At 41.8% G+C, this 22,367-nt stretch overlaps 1 protein-coding gene across 1 annotated transcript; it reads left to right on the forward strand.

Moving 5' to 3' along the window:
• The first annotated feature begins 24 nt into the window (after window positions 1-24).
• On the forward strand, window positions 25-22,006 carry c12h3orf38 (chromosome 12 C3orf38 homolog). Its single transcript, XM_060833714.1, has 3 exons — window positions 25-656; window positions 6,687-6,874; window positions 19,684-22,006. Exons 1-3 carry the CDS (start codon window positions 530-532, stop codon window positions 20,287-20,289), a joined length of 921 nt encoding a protein of 306 aa, XP_060689697.1. The 5' UTR covers window positions 25-529; the 3' UTR covers window positions 20,290-22,006.
• The last annotated feature ends 361 nt before the right edge of the window (window positions 22,007-22,367 follow it).

A 22,367-nucleotide genomic window follows, 5' to 3' on the forward strand; every position in this document is an offset into this window, starting at 1 on the left:
GGGGTGGGGTGGGGGTGGAGTCTCCTGTCTCTCTCTGGGGTTGATAGACGCGGTACTGTGTGATACTCCCGGGTGGAGGGTGGACCCACACAGAGAGAGAGCCTCCCGGTGACTGCAGATTCCTCATGGTCCTAGTGCCCTCCCTACACACCGGCCGGGGGATTGGTGGGGGGGAAGGTGCACCCGTCAAATGTTTCCGGCCGGACCGTGATACCGAGGACATTCTGACCAACATCAGAACAGATCGACAAAATACAGCCTCCGCACCCCCACCCCGAGAGAGTCGAATTATTGATTCGACCTGATCATGTTTCTTTTGTTTTAAATCCTAAAGCGATAAAGACAGAGTCTGCCTGACGGTCCCTCCTCACAGCGGTCCCCGGGGCCTTCCCTCCGTCAGTGTCATGGCGCCCGCTGTGTGCGGGGATCAGGCTCCGGGTCCTCATTAAGGCGGTGCCGGGGGTGTGTGTGGGGGAACGTTGTCGCGGGGCTGTGGCGGTGCCCGGAGCGGAGGCGGGTGCCCATCACCATGGCCGTGCTGACGGAGAGGGAGCGGGGCGGCCTCCGCGAGATCCTGCACAGCCTGGGCCACTGTGAGCTCTTCAGTGTCGCCGACACCGTCACCAACCGCATGTTAAAGATCGACGGCGTCCGAGGTGGGCCCGGCGGGCCGGACTGACCCCATACACCACCCCCCCCCACCCTGACACTGACACACCCCACCCTCAGACTGACCCACCCCCCTCAGACTGAGCCTCAACCCCGAGACTTACTCCCCACCGTCAGATTGACCCCCCCAACCCTGAGACTCACCCCCACCCTGAGACTGAATCCCCCACCCTGAGATTGACCCCCATGAGACTCACTCCCACCCTCAGACTCACCCCCCCCCCCCCCCACACAGACTCACACCCCACCTTCAGTCTCTTCCCCCCACCCTGAGTCTCATCCCCCACCCTTGGACTGACCCGCCCACACACCCCCAACCCCGAGACTGCCCCACACACCCACCCCTACCCCGAGACTGCCCCACGCACCCTACCCCGAGGCTGACCCACACACACACACACACACCTTACTCCGAGACTGACCCCCACACTCCCCCACCTCAAGACTGACCCACACCCCCCATCATCCTCGCAGACTGACCCCTGATCCCCCCACCCTCACAGTCTGACCCCCTCCACTCCCATCACTCTGATAGTCTGACCCCCTATCCACCCCCATCACTCTCACAGTCTGATTCCCCCTCCACCCACCCCATCACCCTCACAGTCTGACCCCCCTCCACCCCCATCACCCTCACAGTCTGATTCCCCCTCCACCCACCCCATCACCCTCACAGTCTGACCCCCCTCCACCCCCATCACCCTCACAGTCTGACCCCCCTTCCACCCCCATCACTCTCACAGTCTGATTCCCCATCACACTCTCAGTCTGACCCCCATCACCCTCACAGTCTGACCCCCCCCTCCACCCCCATCACCCTCTCAGTCTGATTCCCCCTCCACCCACCCCATCACCCTCTCAGTCTGATTCCCCCTCCACCCACCCCATCACCCTCACAGTCTGACCCCCCTCCACCCCCATCACCCTCACAATCTGACCCCCCTCCACCCCCATCACCCTCACAGTCTGACCCCCCTTCCACCCCCATCACTCTCTCAGTCTGCTTCCCCCTCCACCCACCCCATCACCCTCACAGTCTGCCCCACCCCCCCACCCCATCACCCTCACAGTCTGCCCCACCCCATCACCCTCACAGTCTGCCCCAAGACTGCCCCCTTTTCTGACCCAGCACCTACTCTGGATTGCTCCTAAATTATCTCCCCCAGCCCAACTGACTCATCTTCCTGATATTCCCTTCCCCCCAAAACTGAATTCTTGCCTCCCTGACTTTCACTTTCTCTTTCTGTCAATTTCTGTAGTGTAGTCAACAGTAATGCAAATGAACACTTTCTTTTGCCTAGACAGCATCACTCTTGCCAGTATGTTTTTAAGTGTGTAAAATTACTCTTTGTTTGAATCTTAGATATTATTTGCCAGATAGCTGAAACCTGAAGTCAGGGTGAATGTGACGTTGACCATTATTTTGGAAGTCAGTGTTATAAACTTTGAATCACAAACTACAATCATTGAAGATGTTTTGTTGTTAGCAATCATGCTAAAGAGTAGTTCACCTATCTGGGAAATTCTGAGTCACTGGTCATGGGTTCTGTGCATCCTCGTGTGGCTAAAGGGCCTGATCCTGGAGCCACATTGCTAATCCTGCATTTGGCAGGTGTTTCCAGGTGGTGGAAGTGGTCCTCAGCCTTGAGGTTGCTGGCATTCCTTTCTCCTGTTCTTTTTTTTCATACTTCCTTCCGCCAACAGGTATTCTTGAACAATTGTTTCCTTCAAATCAGAGGAACTGAAACTTAACCAGTGAGGAGTCATTAAAGGATGTCAGTCTTGTTGAGGCTGAGACTAATTCTTCAATATGCTTCCCTGAAGATGTTAAGCAAAGCTTGCCGATTTTCTTATGAGAGAGCAGAGACAACATTGTCATCTGCATAATGAAATTCTGCAAGTGAGATGTCATTTACCTCTTGGATTTAATGAGTTGAGGTTGAAAAGTTTCCTGTCAATGCTGCAGTCAATGTCCACACCACGAGGAAGGTTGTTATTGACAAGCTGAAGAGTGGCGGTGACTCATCCCTGCTTGACCACTCCTTTGACCTCAGACTTCTTCTCTATTAGAGTTGGTGACGACCATCGCAAAAACCTTGCTGTGGAAAGTTCAGCTGTTGTTGATGAATTGGAGTAGACAGCTGATCCTTGACAGGTTCTTCAATAGCACTTTCTGATTATCTGAGTCAAAAGCCTTGGTCAGATCAATGAAGACCAGTAGGATGGTTGGTGTTGCTCTTGGTATTTCACTTGGATTTGCTGAGCACTGTAGGTTGATGAGCCTGCTAGATGTGGTTTTCTAGCCAAGTGGGTGATGGAACACACTATGTTTAGGGCACCTTTTCTAGCCCCTTCCCTATGTGGGGCAAGCAGAGTTGATCCTGAAGAGGGCTGCTAAAACACACTCCTGTTCCTAGTCCAAGAGTGAAATGACTGACTCAAATTTCATCACCTGCATTTCAGATCTCTCAATCCTGTCCCCATTATCTGTTGCCAAACACCGCAGGACGTGCATGTGTGTGTTGGGATTGGGAGTTTGAATTCCTTTAGGTAGACACTTGTGCGGGATCTTTTAACGATGGAACACTGTTGCACATCAGTCGGCATACACTCTTTGATAGAAAGTCGATCCAGTTCCAGTGGCAAGGAAATCTTGACAACTAGTGATCTTCCTCCTGCTGCAGCCTTTGTTCATCATCAAAGCCATTAAAATGATACAACTATCCACTGCCTGGGATCACCATCGAGGACCTGTTTTGGATTGTGCCTTGTCTGGTTCCTCCCCTTCAAACTTACTGTCATGGATGGTCCTGCCAGGAATTGAGAACTGACTGCATTGCTCTTGGGATCAATGCAACACTCAAGCCTCTGCACTGCATCAAGCTGCAAACCATGGAAATTATCAGTTTGTGGTTGTTTCACAATGTGTGAAAAGGGTGATCCAATCATTTGCCAGGAGACCGATGTCCATATACAGCTCATATAAATAGTGCTTCATTTATTGGCGGTTGAGGTACTCATTAGTCTAGAGCTGAAGAAGTTGTTTACACTGTGCAATGGTGGTGGAAGAAGTGAATTTTCAAGGTGATGGCTGCGTTGCCTTTCAAACAGATTGTCTTGTCCTGGATGATGATAAGCTTTTTGATGTTGTTGGAGCTGCACTCATCCAAGTGGAGGGTATACCATCACACTGGTGCTCTGTCAGTGGTGGGTAGGTGCCGTAGAATTCACAGCCTCTGATCTGGTCAATGGGGATTGTGATGGTAATGCCATTAAATTTCAAGGGGAAATTATTAAATTCTCTCTTGTTTTTTGGTGGTCATTTCCTGGTACTTAAACAATTAAGTTGCTTGATACCTATCAGCCCAAGTTTTGCTGCAAATGTACACTGACTGCTTCAGTATCTGAATGGTGCTGAACATTGTGCAACCATCAGCAGAAATTGCCTCCACTGACCTTATGATTGGAAGGAAGGTCATTGAGGCAAATTAAGATATTTGGGCAGAACACTCCCCTGTAGAACACCTGCTGTGATATTCCAGGAATGAGATGATTGACTTCCAATACCCACAACCATCTTCCTTAGTTCTGGATATGTTTCAAACTAGTGAAGAATTTTCTCCCTAATTGCCATTGACTCCAGTTTTGCAAGGGTTCCTTCATGTCAAGGGCAGTCACTTTCACCTCTCCAATGGAGTTCAGCTCTTTTGTCCATGCTTGGAGCAAGGGTGTAATGGGCTCAGGAGCCGAGTGGCTTTAGTGAAACAGGAACTAAAGGGTAGTGAGCAGTGTATTGCAAAGCGAATTCTACTTGACTGCATTGACAACTTCCGTTGCCTTGCTGTGTAGACAGTGTAGACAAATAGAAAATAGAACAATAAAGCGTAGAACATATATGGCCCTTGATGTTGCGCCAACCTGTGGAACCAATCTGAAGCCCATCTAACCCACATTATCCCATCATCATCCATATGCTTATCCAAGGGCTGTTTAAATGTGCCTAATGTAGCTGAGTTAAGTACATTGGCAGGCAGGGCATTCCACACCCTGACCACTCTGAGTAAAGAACCTGCCTCTGACATCTGTCTTAAATCAAACACCTGTGAATTTGCAGATATGTCCCCTCGGACAAGCCAACGTAGTCATCCGAGGAAAAAGACTCTTACTATCCACTCTGTCTAATCCTCTGATCATTTTGTATGTCTTTATCAAATCCCCTCTTAGCCGCCTTCTCTTCAATGAGAACAGACCCAAGTTCCTCAGCCTTTCCTCATAAGACCTTCCTTTCAGACCTGACAACATCCTGGTAAATCTCCTCTGTACCTTTTCCAATGCTTCCACATCCTTCCTGTGATGGAGCAACCAGAACCGAATCGGTTTGTTTTAGGGACCAAATGAAACAGCCTCAATTAGAGTTAAGGGTTTGCAACTGAAAATCACATGACCTCATCCAAAAACCAGAAAATCTCAACTAAATTCATTGTGAAAGCTAGCCAAGTAACTTTGTTCCCCTTAACACTAACCTCAACTTTGTAGCCAATAGTCTTCATTGCCCACCACTCAAATATGACTTTGCTATATATAGTTTACAGTGCATTTTCAAAGATACTGTAGTCATGCTTGTGCAGTGAAACGGTTGGTCCGAGTTGGTGGATCATTTCTGCAATTCCCAAGCACAATACCACGACGTATAGCCTTCGTAGACACATTTTTAATATTGAAACAAACATGAAAGTCAAGGAATGCCTCAGATAGAGCACTAATTGGCCATGTTCAGTTTGCCCTTTTTTTTTGGGTAGTACTTACCTTTGCAAATTTTCACATCTGGTAGATTCCCGTCTTGTAGCAGTGGGACAGTTTGGCTAGACGTGAGCTAGAACTTGAGGGGTGGTGGTCACCTAGCTCTATATCTGCATGCCAAACAGCATGCAATATAGGTCCTGTGTTGTATCTTCGCCACATTCATATCTAATCTTTTAGACATCTCTGGCAAGCCCACCTTTCCTTACCATTGAACCAGGGTTGATTTCCCCCCAGCTTGGTCGTAATGATATAATACATCTACAATATGCATTGCAACAATTCCACACGGTCCCTTTGACAATGTCTTCCAAATTCGTGGCCTCTGACACTAGAGCTGCAATAGATACACGTGAGAACCATGACCCTACAAGTTCCCTTGCAGGCCGCACACCTTTTGACTTGGAGCAATATCTCAGTTCCTTCATTGCTGGCTGAAAGTCCTGTAACTCCTTACTTATCGAACACCCCATCCCACCCCAAATAGCTGATGACAAATATAAAGCACATTGGTTTTAAGATTTTGGTCAAATGTATGTGGATAATTGCTGGAAAGATCAATTTTTTTTTCTTAATCCATTGAAAGCAAAATACTGGAAATCTGGCACAAACAAAATGCTGGAGAAACCCAGCTGGACTGTGCAGAGTTCTGAACCAGTTCATGCCAGTTCGAAGAAGAGTCATAATGGACTGGAAATGTTAACTCTCTTCTTAGTCTGTATTTGGCCTTTGCATAATGTAGGAGGAAAAGCAGTGACCTGAGGAAATCAAGGCAATCAGTTGGTATTAGTACAAACTTTTGGGGTGTGAGTATATTTCTCAAACCATGGAAATGGAAAAAATGGCATGCCAGAATGTTCATAAATCTTGAACAATCAAAGCAAGATTGTCTTTTATTCTGTAGGGACTTTTGTGATTTATCAACATTACATTTCAACATTTAATGCAACAAGTACTGGAGAGAAGTTTCTCAGGAGACTAAGTCTGCTATTCCTTTCAGTGAAGGTCTCTTCAACCATGCTATTGTCCTATTAAGAAGTGAAGGAACGATGGCGGGGGAAGGAGGGGGGGGGTGCAAGAATAGGGAGAAATAACCACAGAAATGGGAATGAACTACAATGTTGAGAGTTTTCAAAAGGCTTAGCCAAAATAATTTCTGTGCACCTTGGATTAGCATTTTAACTTTTATAACCATCTTACTGCTGTTTCATCTGCAGAAGCCATAGATGCGATACTGAGTTACAGTCAGAGTGCCGAAGAACTGCTGAAAAGAAAGAAGATCCACCGTGAGATAATATTTCAATATTTAGCAAGACATAATATTGTTATGCCATCTAATGCGGAGAAATACCAGCTTGTTCAGAAAGTTATAGAATATTGGCGTGAAGACTGCGCTGAAACCCAGGTACTTCACTTGAAGTGGCATCGTCTTGTAACAGTTTTATTTTCAAATATTTTTACAATGAAATTCAAAACAAAATTAAGTTTGAAAACCGTGATTTTGAAATTCAGATTACTCTCTTCAAATAATTGTTTTATTTTTGAGGACTAGTGTCCAGCTGATTTAGATTTGTTCAAAAAGAATTTGAACAGATTGGATACAGGATAATCTCTCTTGGAAGAGTTAATTATTCTAATCCCTGTAAAGATTGTTTACATTTTGACAAAAAGAATTTCAACTTTCAGTTCATTTCTAAAAGAATAACACAGCATGATATTTTACTTTGGTTACTGTAAAAAAAAAGACTAAAAGCCCGATTGACTAAATGTTATTTTAGTTGCCAACTTGTATTTTAAACTGCAGAACAGATATTTTAATATGACTGGGGAAAAATTAATGCAAGTAATCATATACCATATTTTAAATAGACATTCAACTCTCCCAGAATAATGCAAAACAGATTCTTAACTGTTGAATGTTTGTCTTTGATCTTTTCCATCTCCAGCCTGCAATTTAATTCAGAACTGTCTTTCGTGGTTCATGTTTTTCTGAAGATCTTTTTCCCCACATTGTTTTAACCGTAACAAATTTGACCTCTTGTGCTACAGACGCAAGCTCTCATCATGGGCTATAGCATTTTGCTGTTTGTAGCTGCTCTCCCTTTCCTGCATCCTGGCATTCTAGCCCACTTTTCTGTGGTTGTTTAGAAACCCATTCCCTCTTAAAGCCCATTCTCTTTTTTTTGTCTTAAAAGTAAATGGACTGCTTACAACTTGACATTCTTACACTTAGTTTCCAAAGTCTAAGTATTATCTATTGTTAGCACACAAGATACTAACATTGTCTCCCGGTGTAAACATTTTGCACTTTTTTTCTTAGTAAAATAAGCTCTTTTAAATCTCAAAAACTAAAGCACCTTGATTTGCAGTCAGGCAGACATGAGCACAGACCACTTAGTTTACCTTAAAGTAATTCAGTTTACCTTTAGAAATAATCCCTATATATAATCTCTTAAACCTCATTATAATGATATTAATCTTTAACAACCTTTATAAAACCATAAGACATAGGAGTGGAAGTAAGGCCATTCAGCCCATCGAGTCCATTCCGCCATTCAATCATGGCTGATGGGCATTTCAACTCCACTTACCCACATTCTCCCCGTAGCCCTTAATTCCTTGTGACATCAAGTGATGACTATGGGTCCTTATCTTAATCAGTAGTCTCCTGTGCATAATCAGTTCTGTATTTTTCTGCCTCTGTAAAAGTTGTTCCTAATAATGTTCTTCTGTGAAAGACTAAGCAAATATTTCATGTCCAACTGGACTATCAGTATCATCATCCTGGATGAGGGTAACATCGTGACCCTTTCTTTTAGAAATTTGAGCCATATTGATAGATTTTAAATTATCATCCATATCTTTAACTCTGTTTACATCACTTTTTCAGTAGCCCTCAGTTTTTTTCAGTTTTGGTGTTGCTTCTTGATGAGGTGAGAATGATTGCTCTTAAGATCGAGAATCAAATGTGGCCACATGGAATGCCCCCAGAATTTCAATGGCACTTGGAAGGAGAACTTTCTACTTGGTCATAGAGCCATAGAGATATACAGCACGGAAACAGACCCTTCGGTCCATTTCGTCCATGCCGACCAGATATTCCAACCCAATCTAGCTCCACCTGCCAGCACCTGACCCTTCCTATTCATAGAGGTAGAAGTGGGTGTTGGAGATTAGAGTCAAGATTAGAGTGGTGCTGGAAAAGCACAGCAAGTCAGGCAGCATCCAAGAAAGCAGGGAAAATTGACATTTCGGGCAAAAGCCCTTCATCAGGATGCTGCCTGACCTGCTGTGCTTTTCCAGCATCACTCTAATCTTGACTCTCTTCCTATTCACATACCCATCTAGATGTCTTTTAAATGTTGCAATCATACTAGCTTCCACCACTTCCTTTGGCACCTCATTCCATACACGTACCACTCTCTGTGTGAAAAAGTTGCCACTTAGGTCTCTCTCATATCTTTCCCCCTCACCCTAAACCTTATACGCTCTAGTTCTGGACTCCCCACCACCCCAGGGAAGAGACTTTGTCTACTTATCCTATCCATGCCCCTCATGATTTTATAGACTTCTATAAGGTCAGCCCTCAGCCTTCGACACTCCAGGGAAAACAGCCCTAGCCTATTCAACCCCTCCCTATAGCTCAAAACCTCCAACCCTGGCATCATCCTTGTAAATCTTTTCTGAACCCTTTCAAGTTACCCAACATCCTTCCGATTGTGAAATCACACTGAACAAAAGAAGAACGTGCTTTTGATTGCTGGGTAACAATTATCTCTGGACCAGTGTGTTACTGCAACTGTTCCTCAAGAATGGAGTCGTAGGCCTAACCACTTCTAGTTACAAATGGATCGTCAATTTTATTGCTCATGCCCTCTTAGGTAAAAATATTTAGAAAATGGCAAAAATGTAAACTTTGCATTAACATGCCCGAGCACCCATTCAAGTTTCAAGCATGTAGAAAAATAGTGCTTTACAGATTATCCCAAGTTTAAACTTGGCGAAGGCAAAAATGAAGGTTAAAATGTACAGACATTATGAATTTACTGACTGCATCTGGATGTTTTTCACTGAAACATTTGCTTTGTGGTGATAGCTGTGGATCCCCTTCCCCTGGAATTACTGTTGCTGAGTTGAAATTGTTTTTTAAGATACCCTGCAACAGAAAAGATTTAACATGGGTTATCATGCTACAAACGTGACTCAAAGGCTTTCCTGAGAGTTCCCAGAGAGATAGTCGGTTAGGGCCTTATTCTGGCAGCTTGGGTGCTCTCTACCTAAATTTCAAATTGAAATATTCACACTAAACATTTTAGCGAGTGTTGAGAAGATTTGTCTGATCACATGGCATCTTTCCATGTAGGTTGCATTCTCTAAATAATGTAGGTGACTGGTTCATGACTCAGTTTCCTTTTAGTCATTGTCAAGGTGATTGAATATTTAATGTTCCGACATTGTGTGAATAAATGATCCACCAGAAAGAAGTTGTTCAACCCTCTTTGGTGTAATTGTCTCTGGGATTCCTGTGCCTCTCCATGGATTGGAATGGTGTCTTCACAGATGCAAAATAGCAGTCACTTCAAGTCAGTGTCCTTTCCTTTGTTTAGCAAAGGTATCTTTAGTTTTGGGAAAAAGAGTTCTGTATTTGATGATGAAGGGAGAATAAAATATGAGTGAGCAAGAAAAGACAGTAAAAGCTTGTGTAGGTATGTAAAAAGGAAACATTTGGCTAAGAGACGTACAGGCAGAATAGGAGAATTTATATTTGAGAAATGGCAGAGAAGCTAAATAATTGCTTTGTGTCTGTCATCTTGAGGAAAGATGTAAGAATTAGAGACCCAAAGGACGGGCAATAATTGAGAACTGAGGGAAGATCGTATTAGTAGGGAGGTTAGTTTGAAGAAATGAATGGGACTGATGGTTGGTAAGTCCCTGGTACATGATATTCTACATCCCAGAGCTTTGACAGAGATAGCTGTGGACATAATGAATGTACTGGGGAGCATCTTGGATCTGTAGTAATGAAAATACTAGAATCTTCTATAAAGGATGCAATAAGTAGGTACTTGGATAATAATGATTGGCCATAGTCAGCATGGATTTGTGTAAGTGAAGCTGTTTGACAAATCTTTTGGAGCTTTTACAGGATGTTGTTAACAGAATTGATAAAGGGGAGTCAGTGGGCAGAGCATACTTGAATTTTCAGAAAGTTTGCTCAAGTCCTTTACAGGAAGTACTTTAACAAAATGTAAAGCAAATTAAATTGAACGTAAGGATTTGGCATAGATTAGGGATTGGTAAACAGGCAGGAAAGTAGAATTACTTTAGTCATTCACATGCTGACTGGCTGTGACTGATGGGTACTGTAAGGATCAGTATTTGGGCCCAAACTGTTTGCAATGTATGTTAGTGATTTGGATGTGGCGACCAACTTTAATGTTTCAAAGTTTGTGAATGATGCAAAACTAAGTATGAAAGTTTGTGGGCAAGATGGTTTTAAGAGAATTTGGATTGATTTGGTCAGTGGGCAAGGATGTAGCAGATAGAATGTATGTTGAAAAATGAGTTATCCACTTTGCTAAGAGGAACAGACACACAGCATGTTTCGTTGATAGTATGAGATGTAAAATGTAGATGTACAAAGGGACCTGATCCTCCTCGTTAATCATAAAAGCATTTAGTGGAGGAGAGGTCCTTCAGTCCATTGTATTATATCAACAAAAAACACTAGTCCCATCTTGCAGCACTTGGCCCATAGCCTTGAATGTTATGACATTGCAAGTGTTCATCCAAGTGCTTTTTGAGGATTTGAGAGTTTTCCTGCCTCAGTTTCCCTCCCAGGCAGTGCATTTCAGAATGTGTGTCTAAAATATTTTCCTCAAATCTGCTTTAAACCTCCTGCTTTTCACCTTAAAATTATGCCACCTTGTTTTGACCCTTCAATGAAGGAGAACAGTTTCTTTATATCCACCCTCTTTGTCTCTCAATTTTATACACCTCAGCCCCCTCTTAGCCTTCTCTGCTGTACAGAAAATAACCCGAGCTTATTCAGACTGTCTTCCTAGCTAATCTGCTGCATCTCAGACAGCATCTTGGTGAATCTCCTTGTACCCTCTCCGGTGCAATCGCTTCCTTCCTATAATGTGGTGACCAGAACTGCACACATACTCTAGTTGTGACCAAAGCAAAACGTAGTAAGTCATTGAAAGCAAATGTGCTAGTGCAGCAAACAAGTAGGAAAGATAATGGAATGTTAGCCTTTGTTAGAAGAGGATTTGCACTCAGTAATAGCACAGTTTTGCTTCAGTTATATAGAACTGTGGTTAGACCACGTGTGGAATACTGCTAGCAGTTCCTTATGAAAGATGCTATTACCATAGGGGGAGTGCATTAAAGATTCACAAGGCTTGTTCTTTGTGATGGCAATTGTCATAGAGTCCTATAGCACAGAAACAGACCCTTCAGTCCAACCCTCCATGCCGAACATAATCCCAAGCTAAACTAGTCTCACCTGCCTACTCCTAGTCCATGTCCCTCCAGACCTTTCCTACTCATGATCTATCCAAATGTCTTTCAAATGTTGTAATTGTACCCACATCTACCACTTCTTCAGGAAGTTCATTCCACACCCGAACCATCCTCTGTGCTAAAAAAGACAAATTGCCTCTCATGCCTTTTTAAAATCTCTCTCCTCTCACCTTTAAAATCTCATGAAGAGAACTTGGTGAAACTTGGCCTGTATTCCTTTTAAAAAATGGTAATCTAATTGAAACTTACAAAATATGTAGAGGTAGACAGGGTAGGTGCTGATAAAGTGTACCCCTTGTTTCAGAGTTGAGAACAAGGGAATACAATTTCAAGATGAGGGGGACGCCACGAGGAGGACGAGGAGAAATCATTTACTGAAAAACATTGTGTCCCTTTGGAATTCTCTACCCCAGAGGACTTTGAAAATTCAGTCATTGAAGATGTTTAAAGTAGAAATTGGCAGATTTTTAAATACCAGTGACACGAATAGATATGAGGACAGTGTGGGGGAGAAAGACATTGAAGTGGGTACACAACCGCAGTTATCTGTAAAGGGCAACCAGGAATGGACAACAAATACTGGCCAGCCAATGCCCACATCCCACGAATGAATAAAAAAAATCAACCATATTCATATTAAATGGTGGGTCAGGCTCAATGAGCTGAATGGACTACTCCTGGTCCTATGTTTATATCTTCGAGTAAAAAGTGAGGTCTACAGATGCTGGAGATCAGAGCTGAAAATGTGTTGCTGGTTAAAGCACAGCAGGTTAGGTAGCATCTGCTGCCTAACCTGCTGTGCTTTAACCAGCAACACATTTTCACCTATGTTTATATGACCAGTTGATAAAATTATGAATTCCTGTTGCAAATAGCATATCTTAACCCCATAGAGATCTTGCCTGAATAACTTTTATGCCAATTTGCAGGTATTTTCTCCTCAAAGCAGTAATTTAACCACAGTTAGTCATTTATTTGAATTAGGTTGGCCAGGTAGAAGTTGTGTGCTCTGGGTTGTTTCCTACATCAGTCCTTTTCAATTCCATTGTGTCTTTGTACTCTCAGCTATTACCAGCTTTAATAATGCCTTGCCCTGTGATGTTATTGCCAAGTGGAGATAGAAGTAAAGATTGAAGAGAATGTTGGTCACTGAAGTCCAGCTTTCTAGTTAGTTAATTGTATTTCCAACCTTGATTTGAATTCAAGCAAGAGAATTTTCTAACCTATTAGTATGTTAAAACACAGCATTCTTTATTATTACTGCTGAGGTTGCGTATTCTTTTCGTCAATTTATCTTTTTGAAGCTACAACAATACCTTGAATTTATCTGTCACCTTTTAACAAAGTAAAATGTCCCAAAGCACTTCAGTGGAACTTTGTGAAGCAGAATTTAGAACTAAGCAGACTAGCTCAGATGACTTGCACCTTGGTCAAAGAAGTTGGATTTCATCAAGAATAATAGATGATTTAGAAGAAAGAATGCAAATTTCTTAAAGGTTTTGGAGTTGGAGGAGTTTTCAGAGATAGGGAGGGATGGGAGGCAATGGAATGATTTAAAAGTAAGGATGAGAGTTTCAAAATTAAGATCTTGCTTAAGGCAAGAGCCAGTGTAGCTCAGTGCAAGTAAGGAATAGGTGGATCGGATGCATTAGAACTTGAACAACAATATTTTGGATAACAGCATTTTCCAGACTGCAAATCATTGTTTACTGACAAAGAGTTTGTTGGAATGGTCGACTGAAAATAAAAAATGTTAGATGAGAGTTTCAGCAGTAGATGACCTCATGCATTGCTGACATTGACAGGGGCACAGAGCCAGAAAAGTCGGTGATGACACAGGTGTGTAGCTGGGGAACAGAACCAGGATTGAGGACAAATGGCTTCAGTTTTCTTAATTTTTATTGAATGATAGACAAGCAGTTTTGGCAATCTAAAGACAGTGCAGAGTCATTGGTAAGGTCAAGCTGGTTTTTATCAGTATTTGTAAACCAAAGGTTTTTGGATTATGTTATGTAAGGGTAGCATGTAGATATCAAATAGGAGGGCTCTGAACATATGTCCTTGAGGTGCATCAGAATTTTTCTTTTCCATTTATATTGATTCTTGGGATATGGACATCACTGACTGGGCCAGCATTTACTGCCATTTCCTAACTGCCCTTGAACTAAGTGGCTTACTAGGGTCCATTTCAGAGAGCAGTCAAGAATCAGTCACATTGGTGTGGGTCTAGAGTCAGATGTAGTCTGGACCAGATAAGTACAACTGATTTTCCTTCTAGAGGGAATTCTGTTCTGAAGGAGAGTCTTGAAATGTTAACCCTGTTTTTCTCTCTGTGCAGATGCTGGTAGACCTGCTGAGTTTCTCCAGCATTTTGGTTTTGTTTGAGATTTCAAGCTTCTGCAGTATTTTGATGTTATTCCTCCTAAAGGACATACCTCCTAATGATCTAGATCAGTTTTTGCACACATCCGTCATCACTCATTGAGATTAGCTTCCAATTCCAGGTTTCTTTACTTTAATTTGAACTAAATTAACAAAATTCCACTGGCTATTATGGATTTGAGCCTCTACCTTAGAGTGAAAGCTTGGGTCCTATTGCCGCCACACCACTGTCTCCCCATATGGAAGTTCCTCATAATTCCTGTACGATGCCCCAGTGTTACAAGCATCTTCCTAAAGAGCAGTGGAGAAACAGATGGGTTTTTGTACCAATCAGCAGTGATTAGATGGTCACTACTAAATTATCTTCTAATTCCAGATTTTAGTTGACTTCAAATTTCACTGTCTACATCGGTGATATTTAAACCTATATCTCTGAACATTAGCCTCGGATTCGTGACTGCTGGGGTAGTGACATTACTACCATAACCACTGTGACAAGAAGCCATTTTTCGCTGATACAGTCCCATCTGGAAAGACAGCTGTGGAGAGATGTGAGGGGGTGATGGTGTGGTCAACAATGTCAAAAGTTATAGAAAGATGGAGAGAGAGAGAGAGTACATCTTTGTCAGAGTCCCAAAGGATGCCATTTATAACTTGTAATATCCATTTTGAAACTATGGCTAAGGCAAAATCTTGACTTGAGATGTTCAGACACTGTTCAGCAAAATATGGTTTCAGGCTTTAGAGGCAGATTTATACTTACAGACTGAGTGGGTGGGGGAAAGGTCGGCAGTTGGAAATTGAACAGCAGTTTGCTCGGATTGGGAGCCCAGTTTTTTTCGGAGGGGGTGTGGGTGGGAAATGCCAGCTGCTCTAAAGGAGACAAGACAGTGCCTGAGGGGTGAGAATCATTAACGATCTCAGCTAATGCAGAAGCCAGGAAGAGAATCTTGATGTTTGGTAGTTTAATATGAATTGGGTCAAAGAAGCAGGAAATGGGTAGTCATAGAGGCATCCAGCATGGAAACAGATTCTTCGGTCCAACTAGATTCACATTCCCAAACTAAACTAGTCCCACTTGCATTTGGGTAAAAAATGCTTGGGTAAGGGCTTATGCCAGAAACGTTGAATTTCCTGTTCCTTGGATGCTGCCTAACCTGCTGTGCTTTAACCAGCAACACATTTTCAGCCACTTGCATTTGGCCCATATTCATGTACTTCTCCAAATATCTTTGAAGCATTGTAACTGTACCTGCATTCACCACTTCCTCTCGCCATTTATTTCACACACGATCCACACTCTGTGTTTTTTAAAAAAAAAGTTGCCCTTCATATCCTCTCTCCTCCCATCTTAAAGATTTGCAGTCTAGTTTTGAACTTCCCCATCCTTAGGAAAAGACTCTTGCTAATTCACCTTATCCATGCCCCTCATGATTTTGTAAGCCACGATAAGGTCACCCCTCAACCTTATAGGCTTCAGTGATTTAAAAAGTCCCAGCCTACTTTTATAACTCCATTTCTGGCAATATACTGGTAAATTTTCTCTGAATCCTCTCCAATTTAATAATATCCTTCCTATAGTAGGATGTCCAGAATGGCACACAATACTTCAGAAGACTCCTCCCCAACATCCTCTGTAACCTCAACATGACATCCCAACTCCTACACTGCAAGGTCTGAACAATGAAGGCAAGTGTGTTAAATGCCTCCTTAACTACCCTGTCTACCTGTGACACAAATTTCAAAGAACTATGTACCTGAATCCCTCAGTCTTTCTGTTCTACAGCATTACCCTAGGGCCCTACGATTAATTGGATAAGCCCTGCCCTTGTTTGTTTACCAAAATGCACTACATCACATTTATCCAAGTTAAACTCCATCTGCTACTCCTCAGCCCATTGATCTAATCGATCAAGATCTTTTTGGTAATCTTAGATAACCTCCTACACTGTCCACCATACCACCAATTTTGAAGTCGTCTGCAAACTTACTGATCATAGCTTCTATATATAAACGATAAGTAAAAGCTGACCCACTACTGATCCCTGTGGGAACACTGCTGGTCCTTTTTTTCTCTAAAAGTTGTTCCTTTTCTCAAGGATACTGTGTCCTTGATTTGTTTCAGAGGGGTTGTAAAACACTCTGGGCTCTGAAATCATTGGGTTTGGTTTGGAAATAAAAGGTTATGGGAGGCTTTTTTGTTTATACGTAAGCAGATGAGACTTTAGGCCAAAGCTTTTATGTTTTTAGAAGTAAGTTGTCCAAGTGAAGGGGTATGACCAGCTCTCTAGCTAAGCAGTTCAGTTCAGAACGTTAGAAAGTTCAGCAGTAGAGCTGTGTGGAAACAGGCTGCTGGATGCTCTGTCCTTCTGCTCTTCTAACTTCAACCTGTAAGCCTTTGTTTTATTTTTTGTTCTGTGTTTAAGGGGTTTATTTATCGGGACTGTTGTGTCTATTCGGAACAGCATAGTTAAGTCTAGTTTGGGATAGTCTGAGTTCTGTGGGTATTCTATATTCTGTCTTTGTGATTCATTCCGTAATTTTGTGAATAAAGTTTTGTCTGTTTTAAATGTTGGTAGTCAATCTAGCTAACTTACTCCAAGTAATTTTCACTGTACACTTACTGAAACAAATTGCAAAGTTACGGTCTAGGCTGCCTGCTTAAGAATGTTTTGAGTGGTCTGTCCTAGTCCGTAACAGGCCTCCAGTTTGAAAAACAATCTCCCGCCACCACCCCCTGTCTCCTACTGTCAAGCCAATTTTGTATCCAGTTGGCAAACTCACCCTGAATCCCATGTGATCTAACTTTGTAACTTAGTCAACCATGCAGAACCATATCAAAGGCTTTATTAAAGGCCATGTAAACAGCATTTATCACTTTGTCCTCGACAATCTTTTTAGTTACTTTCTCAAAAATCTCGATCAATCTTGTGGTCAAGATGAGCTTAGAGAGATAGTGTGGACAGTGGATCGAGCAAGGGGGATCTTTGGAAGATTGGCTTGATAGATATGGGGAAGAGAGGGAAGTGGCCGAAGTAGACGACCTGAAGGTTTAATCTTTGCTACAAAGAAACCCATGAGCTGCTCCTGCTTATTGTTGGATGTGAGAATGGAGGACACAGGAGAAAAGCATTTAGGAAGGTTTGCAGTAGAGAGAGAATCTGGGGTGTTACCTTTGCATTCATAATGATCCTGGGAAAGTGAGCAATTTATCAGATGGAAGCAGAACTAGTGAGGTGTTTTAAGGCCTAAGCAGATCTAACTGACTGCATAAAGCAATTGTCCACTATATCCATTTAAGACTGCATCTCTTGGACTTATAGGACTGGGGTAGGGTTCGTGCCTGGACAGCACCCAGATTGTGTGAGGCTAATGATTTTAAAAGCGGATGAGGAACTTACAGGTGGAGTCAAGGACATGCTTGAGCTAAGAGGTAACTGCAAATCTGTCATGATGAATGAAGGGCCAAAGATTAGAAAGTGGGATTTTAAAAATTAAGCCCTAAATGAATCCGGAGAGTTATTTTCTAGGATAAACAGTAAAGGAAGTAGGGTTGGCAGTGGGAAGGTGAATGTGGCTAAAAAGCAAAACGAGGAAGTGAGCAGAGGAGGTCAATATGCTGAACACATGAGATGGGGAAAGTCAAGGTCTTGAATATGGGTTGGAGAGTTTGTTGGGAGGCTGTAAATCATGAACACGTCATGAGGCTTACACTGCTTCGATGGCAATGAAAGAGAAACATCATTCAGCTGGTTGGACCCAGCCCCATGCTGTGTTTGAAAGGAGAGTGAAGGAAAAGTCACACCTTGGTTGGTGATAAACTACTATAATGAGCTGGCTTGAAAGTGCTGTAAATTTAAAGAAGTATTTTAGAGAATTTGCTATACTTGGGATTTAATTGAGAGATACCAGGATTGAGGGAAAATCACAACCAAAATAATGTACAAATATATGTAATGCATACCAAGTACAGTAATCTAAAATAGATTAAAGATAACGTAAGGGAAATAATCCCAACGTATAACGTCTTTCTGCAATCAGAATTTAGAGAGCTAGGCAGACAATTATCAAGCAGGATTTCAAATGTAGTATTCTCCATATTACTCCCAGTCCCATGTGCAAATGAATACAGATGTAGGAGGATAAGCCAGATGAATGTGATACATGAGACAGAGCTTTGGATTGGCTGTGTCACTCGGGAAGATGACACCTGCACAAGCGAGACAGTTTGCACATGAGCAGAGCTCGGACTGACTTTAGAAACATAGAAAATAGGTGCAGGAGTAGGCCATTCAGCCCTTCAAGACTGCACATCATTCAATATGATCATGGTTCATCACGCAATTTCAGTGTCCCCTTCCCACTTTCTCTCCATACCCCTTGATCTTTGTAGCTTACTGTACCTGCATGCCAACCTTAAGCAACTGTTCTACCTTGACAGCCAGGTCTTGTTGCACCTCAACTTCTCCTAAACTGACACCATTCAGATAACAATCTGCCTTCCTGTTTTTGTCACCAAAATATTCCCCGTCTCCTTTTATTTTCAGACTTGATCATTGTAGGCAAGGTTTCATCTCCAACGTGTGATTATTCTCATATTGGTATAATTCAAAATAGGAGATGAGGGCCTTTGCACACCTTCCAAGAAACTGGCTGACTGGTTTCATTAACCTTGGGGAAATGTGTCAATTTCCATTCAGGTTGTCTTTTATCTGATCCACAATAATTTCAGGAACTTGCCCAATTTACATTGATTAGATGATCTGTGTGGCCAACTGAAGTCATCATTTTTTGCTCTTTTTAAAATCATTTTTAAGTTAATAAAAATCCATTTGTTAAATCAAAGTGGTATTCAAAAATCAGTACTTTATAGCATTGTGACAACAGTGCTTGGGTGGACTACTGGGAACAAGGATTTTACATAAGTAGCAAGAAAAATGGTTAGGTGTACCCAAGGTATGAATGAAAAGGGCCACACCATTATCTGTTTATTGCTTCCTTCATGCTCTTCTGGCCCTTTCCCTTACTCAAGTCCATAAGAAGAGAAGTAGGCCATTTAGCTTATAGAGTCACTCCGCATTCAATGAAATCGTGGCTAATTAGAGAATCCTATACAAGAAAGAGGTCTTCACAAATGCAGTTACTCAATTTTAATCTTGTGACAGAAAATTTGTGCATGGTTTTATAGCTACTTTCAAATGAAATGAAGCAAAAAGTAAATCCTCGCTCAATCTGTTTATTATTCAGACACAGAGTGTATTCTCTGCTGTGGATAAATGTACATTTTTTTTCTCTCTCTATTAGACAAATAATTCTTCAGGAAGCACATCAGCAAGTTATGTCCCACAGAATGATTTATCAGCCAATTACAGGAACGATTACCAAGCAATGGGTCTAGAATTCTGCAAGTGGTTTTATCAGCTTCTGAACTCTCAAAATCCATTACTGGAAGAACAGTCGAAAGACTGGGGCCCCCAACATTTTTGGGAAGATGTTATACTTAAATTTTCCTACAGAACTTCTGAACAGCAGATGGAGGTTTACAGTGGTGCAGTTATGGTCAGCCTTCGTTTATTAGCATTGACGAAAGAGGAACATCTATTCCTGAATCCTAACCTGACTAATAGTGGACTGAAGTGCATCCATTCACCTCATGGATTAGTTATTATTGCAGTGGCTGGTACCATTCACAGAGAGTCAGTCTGCCTGGGAATTTTTGAGCAAATCTTTGGTCTTATCCGTTGCCCGAGCAGTGAGAACAATTGGAAGATGAAGTTTGTTCACCTAAAGATCACTGGTCATGGTGCAACAACAACAACACCAACTCTCCAGACTAGTGACGATTCAGAGCCACCTGTCATTAAATATGAATCCAATGAGCTACTGCAAGTGTTTGAAGAACACAGCTGAGGAATTTGTGATTGAACCTGTGTGGCCTGTTGCCCTTTATGAAGATTGTTGTCTGCTAATTGCTCATTGCACTTCAGATTTTATGAAGCAGTAACGCTCCATTTGTGCTAGAAGGCAATAAATTATATTGTGCTGCAACTAGTACTACCATTCATGCTAGTGTGTAAATGCTGGTGCCAAATAAAAACTTATGGAAACAGACTATTGCTCATACAGCATTCTACCAGTATGTGCGATTTTGTCAAAATTCCTGAGCGAAGAAATGTTACAAAATTGGCCTTCAACAGACAAATGTTGTTTCACCAGATTCCCTCGCTTTTTCTGCCCCTACCATTGCTGCTGATGAATATTTGCTCTCCTCTTAGATCATAATTGATTTATGTATTTTATAAGGCTATTTTCTCAGTTTCGGCTTGACTCCTTGTTGCTGGCACTTGGCTCCTGACTAAGAATATTGGCTTTGACCTCCTTCTAGTCTGATGAGCAAATAAACTAGGTTGATGCTGTATGGTAGTGCTGTGGCAGTATTATAGAGTTGGAAGTTGCTGATCCTCAGATGAGATCCAAAATTCAGGATAGGAAATGCTGGAGGTTCTCAGCAGGTCTGTCAGCATCTGTAGAGAGAAACAGAGTTAATGTTTAACAACTGTTGAAAGTTTTAAAACCTAAAATATTAATTCTGATACCATCTCCACATTACCAGATCTGTTGAATGCATGTTATAATTTTGTGGACATTTCAGATTTCCACTGTCCTCAGTGGCTTGTTTTTGTCACAAATTAAAATTGTCAGTATTGGTTGAAGAAGTCGAAAACAAGTTAGCTACTCACTCATTACGTTGCTATTTATAGAATCTTGGTTTACATAGGGCAACCACATCTGCCTCCCACACTCACCCAAAAAAAAGCAGATATAAGGAAAAGAAAGAGGTAATACCTAGCTCACCTCCCAAGGTACCCCACCAGGCGTTACTTAATACCATTTTCAACTCTGCTGACACTTAATTCTACCTGCACTTAATCTTGATAGATGAGAAATTTCTTCCAAAATATCATCAGCTGGGTCCATTGATAAAACGAAACTGTTGGAGCTTAGTTAAATGGTTAAGCAGCTTGTCCAATATGCTGAGTATCATTAAGGAGCCATCTTGTTTCTGCCAGGAATCTCCTCAATATAGGAACAGAGTAGGCTGTTCAGCCTTTCTGCCATTTAACTATATCATAGCTGACCTCCAAAGTGCCTGCCGTGTTGAAATATGATAGTCCTGTCCAAATTTACCAATATAATTTTAACATTTTTAGTATGCATTAAGAGTATGACACAAGCATTGTGAACAGATCTGTAAAGCTCACACTTCAAAGTATTCAACTTTAATTGTGCATCCATTTTGAAGACAGCTGAAAATTAAATTTTTTTTGTTAGCACTCCATTTGAAGTATGAACAGTAGGACTCAACGATCTATTTGGCACCAGCTCTACATTTATGTTCTTCCTAAATGCACATTTCAATATTTTAGTTCTGATTGTTGGTATATATTTTCTGTTGATTATTATTGAAGATTGGATTTATAGTTAACAAATGTTAATGTAAGATATTGTAGACATAATGAAATGTGAATGTGTTATAAATAGAAATGATCTTTGTGTGTTTGAATTGCAGGTACTGTATCATATTTCAACAAATAAAACTGGTCGCTGAGTCAGTCCTTGATCACAGTAACTGCTGGATTTGTTTTGTTGAAAATAAATTTAATTCCCTGGAGCATTTCTGAACATGCTTACTTGGAGCTATGTGATATAATTTGGCCAAGACTTTTAACCAGAGTAAAATTAAGCTGTTGTTTATAATTAAAGCCATCTACTACCTGAAGATGATGACTGTATAAAGTGCATTGATACAAAAATAAGGTTGTATGCTTTCATAATGATATGATATTGAGCCAAATCCCATTGCTCATGTTCTCCTACTTGCTGCCTCTCCTGCTCTAACCACTTACCACACTAACTGGGACTGCAGTCAGATTATTTTGAAGGCACCTTCACAATGTAATGCCAAAATTTTAGGTTTAATCTCAAGT

This window comes from Hemiscyllium ocellatum, chromosome 12 (genome assembly GCF_020745735.1).
Source record: "Hemiscyllium ocellatum isolate sHemOce1 chromosome 12, sHemOce1.pat.X.cur, whole genome shotgun sequence".
Taxonomy (NCBI): domain Eukaryota; kingdom Metazoa; phylum Chordata; class Chondrichthyes; order Orectolobiformes; family Hemiscylliidae; genus Hemiscyllium; species Hemiscyllium ocellatum.

Coding starts and splice junctions, on each gene's coding strand:
- c12h3orf38 (XM_060833714.1), top strand. CDS start 530: ATGGCCGTGCTGACGGAGAGGGAGCGGGGCGGCCTCCGCGAGATCCTG. Junction 657..6,686: donor AAAGATCGACGGCGTCCGAG/GTGGGCCCGGCG, acceptor TTTCATCTGCAG/AAGCCATAGATGCGATACTG. Junction 6,875..19,683: donor AAGACTGCGCTGAAACCCAG/GTACTTCACTTG, acceptor TCTCTCTATTAG/ACAAATAATTCTTCAGGAAG.